The 4,624-nt window shown below is 36.0% G+C and overlaps 1 protein-coding gene across 1 annotated transcript; it reads left to right on the forward strand.

Annotated features, from left to right (window-relative positions):
• The first annotated feature begins 1,523 nt into the window (after positions 1 to 1,523).
• On the forward strand, positions 1,524 to 3,883 carry LOC111921454 (uncharacterized). Its single transcript, XM_023917038.1, has 3 exons — positions 1,524 to 1,537; positions 1,711 to 2,248; positions 3,656 to 3,883. The coding sequence occupies exons 1-3, from the start codon at positions 1,524 to 1,526 to the stop codon at positions 3,881 to 3,883; spliced, it is 780 nt and encodes a 259-aa protein (XP_023772806.1).
• The last annotated feature ends 741 nt before the right edge of the window (positions 3,884 to 4,624 follow it).

Below are 4,624 nucleotides of genomic sequence, written 5' to 3' on the forward strand. Positions count from 1 at the left end.
TAAAGCTCCAAAAATTTTGGATCTATGACGACGATGGTCTTATCACGGCCATCAAGTTAAGTCCATGCATTCTATTTGCAAGCAAATTTAAAATACTATTTTAATGGAAACATTTATTGAAACTACGAAACTTGTCAACAAAAAGCAAAACAACAATAACGACCAAGCAATTTTAATTTTAGAAATTATCAATAATTCAATATTGACTTCAACGTTGAACAACAAAAAGATTGAGCCGCTATAGTTTTGAAGAATATAAGCAACATAAAACATTTTATATTGATAAATAATTAATTATAAAAAACAATGATAAATTCATGTTAAATTAGAAGTTGGTAAAAGTATAGTTTTAATTAAGGACTTATACAATAAAGGTCTCACTTTTACACGCCTAATTGAATATATATATATATATATATATATATATATATATATATATATATATATATATATATATATATATATATATATATATATATAACACCCATAAAATCAAGCCAATTTAAAACTTTTTCAAACATCCAAAAACCATTAGTTATTACAAAATGTTTTCAAAATAGTTTCATATCAGAGTATCCCATAAACCATAAGTCCAAAACACGAGGATGTGTATGGTAATGCCTTCGCCTTTCCGAGACATCTGAAGCACCTGAAACAACAAACTGAAACCGTAAGCACAAAACTTAGTGAGTTTTCCCAAAATACTCATACACACAACAATACACATATAATCACATACAACATACAATGAGTCCAGTCAACCATTGGGTTGGAATACCCCAGGCCCTCAACCATCAGGTTGGATTGCCAACATACTATAGGACCAGTCAATCATCGGGTTGGATTACCCCAGACCCTCAACCATCAGGTTGGAATGCCAACATACTATGGTTCCAATCAACCATCGAGTTAGAATACCCCAGACCCTCAACCATCAGGTTGGAATGCCAACATACTATGGATCTAGTCATCCTTGGGATGGAATACCCTCGGCCCATAACGTGACAACCCAGAATTTAGGGCTATCATTATAACCGTCAATCTATCCATGAATCTCATGTTAATCCGAATTACTGAGTTTTAGTGCATCTAATGTAAAATAAATAATTTTATTTCAATTATTACATGATATTAGATGATACATTACTTCCAAATATGTAAACTGTAATCCGAATCAAACCGCTTAAACGGCAACGCTAATTAATGTGTTTGAAAAACTAAAATATTGCATTATGTAGTTTTGAGCAAAACAAACATTAAAATATCATAGTACATATTCCTCTGTTTCCAAAAATATAAAAAAACGTCCAAAACAGAGTTTGTATGCAAAAGATACGTCAATTTTAAGAAAATAGACGGTAAAACACCGGTGCCTTTAGTCGCGTAAAACCAAATCGAACTATTGAGGTACTTATGCTTTGTCAATGGGATTTCTGAGAGTGTTTTTGGACTCAGGTTATAGTCTATTATTTAATTTCACACTTAAAATAATTTTTACGAAAATATTTACAAAATTCGCGAAAATGGACACCGTTCTGTTAGACACAAAACTTTAAATGCGATTTTCCGGAGTTTCGTAACTCCAAAAATTAATCCGTTTAACGTTTTGGAATCCTTGAATTAAACTCTATCTAACGGTGCATTCGGAAAAATTTCCCGATACCCGAGTCCTGATATACCAAAAATGAATTAAACATGTTTGAAATATAGCGAGGAAGTCACTTGTTACAAATATGGAAAGCTTAGGCATTATGCCAATAAATGCACCTTCAATAAGAAAGTATGCTATGGGTGCATTGAAGAGGATCACATTTTGAGGGACTGTCCGAAGAAGAAAGAGGCATCAAAGCCCAATCTTCCACCAAAACCAAAAGCGAGAGCTTTCCAAATGACATTAGAAGCCACAAAGGATGCAGCGGATGTCGCTTCAGGTACCTTTCTTGTAAATAGATTTCCTGCCAATTTATTGTTTAATTCCGGAGAGAATTACTCCTTTATATCACATAAATTTGGTGAAAGATTAGCATTGCCTATAGAAGAATTTGATGATGCCCTAATTGTGGAAGTTGCTAGTGGCAAATTCATACGTGTTCGCGATTATATTATGAATATCGTCATCGACCTGAACGGAAACGAATTCCTTGAGAAGATGTTACGCATTGTGTTGAATGGCTTTGACATCGTTCTAGGAATGGATTGGCTTAGTGTCAATGATGCCAAAATACTTTGCAAGAAAAAGATAGTAAGGGTAAACCCGCCTGGAAAAGAGTCGTTTATGGTATCCGGAGATAAACGCAGAGTAAATTCTGGAATCATTTCATTAATGAAAACCAATGTTTATCTAAAAGATGCACCTCATACTTGGTATTCGTGATCAATGATAAGAAGGAGAAAATGATATACAAAGTATACCAGTGGTGTGTGACTATCCGGAAGTTTTTCCCAAAAATGTACCTGGATTACCTCCTGATACACCGGTGGAGTTTAGAATAGACTTGTTACCAGGAACAAACCTGATAATAAAAGCCCCATATCGATTAGCACCGACGGAGATAAAAGAGCGTATGACGCAACTTCAGGAGTTGTTAGACGCAATTTCATTAGACCTAGTTCATCACCCTGGGGGCTCCGGTGTTATTCATGAAGAAGAAAGATGGGAGCATGAGAATGTGTATAGATTACAGAGAGATGAACAAGGCAACAATAAAGAACAAGTATCCGTTGCCAAGGATTGATGACCTGTTCACTCAGTTGCGAGGTTCGAGCTATTTCTCAAAGATCGATCTTAGGTCAGGATATCATCAGTTAAAGATTAGAGAGCAGGATACTGAGAAGACTACATTCAGAACAAGACATGGACACTACGAGTGTTTGGTTATGTCGTTTGGACTAACCAATGCTCCAGCAACATTCATGGATTTGATGAACAGGGTTTGTAAACCATTCATCGATAAATCTGTGATAGTGTTCATAGATGATATTTTGATTTATTCAAAAAGCAAGCAGGAGCATGACAAGCATCTGCGAGAAGTGCTAGAACTTCTGAAAAAGGAGAGGTTGTATGCAAAGTTCTCCAAATGTGATTTTTGGATTCAAGAAGTCCAATTTTTGGGACATGTGGTTAACCACGAAGGTATAATGGTTGACCTAGCTAATATTGAAGCTATAACAAAGTGGGAACAACCAAAGAGTCCTACGGAGATCCGAAGCTTTCTAGGATTATCCGGATATTACCGAAGATTTATCCAAGGCTTTTTCTTCGATAGCTGCTCCATTGACATCTTTGACCCACAAAGGAGCTACTTATACTTGGAGTGAGAAGCATAAGGAAGCATTTGAGAAGCATAAGGAAGCATTTGAGAAGCTAAAGAAGAAATTTTGTGAAGCACCGATTCTTTCATTGCCCGAAGGAGTTGAAGACTTCGCAGTTTATAGCGATGTATTTGGAGTTAGGTTAGGTTGTGTTCTGACCCAAAGGGATAAGGTGATAGCATATGCATCAAGACAATTGAAAGAACATGAAAAGAACTACCTCACTCATGATCTGGAGTTGGCAGCGGTAGTATTCGCCCTAAGGATATGGAGGAATTATCTTTATGGCACAAAGTGCAAACTTTTCACTGATCATAAGAGTCTTCAGTATCTCTTTAATCAGAAAGAATTGAATATAAGACAAGGGCGCTGGCTAGAGTTGCTTAAGGATTACGATTGTGAAATCCTTTACCACCCTGGTAAAGAAAATGTTGTATTTGATGCTTTAAGCCGAAAAGTGAGTCTTGAAAAGAAAAGGCCAAAGGCATTAAGAATTAAAGTTGTTTCAACAACTATAGAAACTATCAAGAAAGCTCCGATAGAAGCTTTAGAGAAAAATGATCGAAAATAAGAACGTTTGGGCAAAACGTTAATGTTTGATACAAACGGTCAAGGATTGAAGGTATTCCAAGATAGGATTTGGGTACCTAAGACAGGAGGAATAAGAGATCTTCTGATGGAGGAAGCTCACAAGACCATGTACTCGATTCATCCCGGCAGCACAAAAATGATGGGTTTTGAGCATTCTAACACTTCCTAAGTGTACATGCAACCCTAATAACCTTGGATCTATGTTTGTCTAATTCTCATGCAAAGTTGATTTCCAAGGTTATGATCCTATCTAGCATATATGGGGAACAATTTTAACTTAAATGAAAGATAGAACTACATACCTTGTTGTTGATTTTGATCCTTGAAACCTTGTGAGCCTAGCACCCTAAGTGTGATGCCTCAAATGCTTCACACAACACCAAATGCTATGGAGTAAACTTGGAGAGAAAGTGTAACACTTCAAAAAATTGACTCTAGCCCTCAAGCATGCATGTGTAACCGATTTTGGGAGAAACATGAGCTTTATATAGTGTTGACACATTTAGGGTTACACCATGTAAACCCTAATGTGTCATGACTCTTCATTTCCATGAACCATAGGTTTGTAACTCCCATGGAGCCTCCATGGAGCATCTAATGGGTTCAACCTAACTTGATTATCCATGGAGCCTCTTAGCCCACTATATAAGTTATGGATGATTTAAATAATCAACCCATATATTTAATTAGTTATCTTTTGATCACTTAATTAATTCTAAAA

The sequence above is a fragment of the Lactuca sativa genome, chromosome 1, assembly GCF_002870075.4.
Source record: "Lactuca sativa cultivar Salinas chromosome 1, Lsat_Salinas_v11, whole genome shotgun sequence".
Classification (NCBI taxonomy): domain Eukaryota; kingdom Viridiplantae; phylum Streptophyta; class Magnoliopsida; order Asterales; family Asteraceae; genus Lactuca; species Lactuca sativa.

Bases quoted from the DNA above. Each gene is read 5' to 3' on its own strand.
- LOC111921454 (XM_023917038.1), top strand. The intron at 2,249-3,655 runs GTAAACCCGCCT...CTCTTTAATCAG, and splicing joins GCAAGAAAAAGATAGTAAGG to AAAGAATTGAATATAAGACA.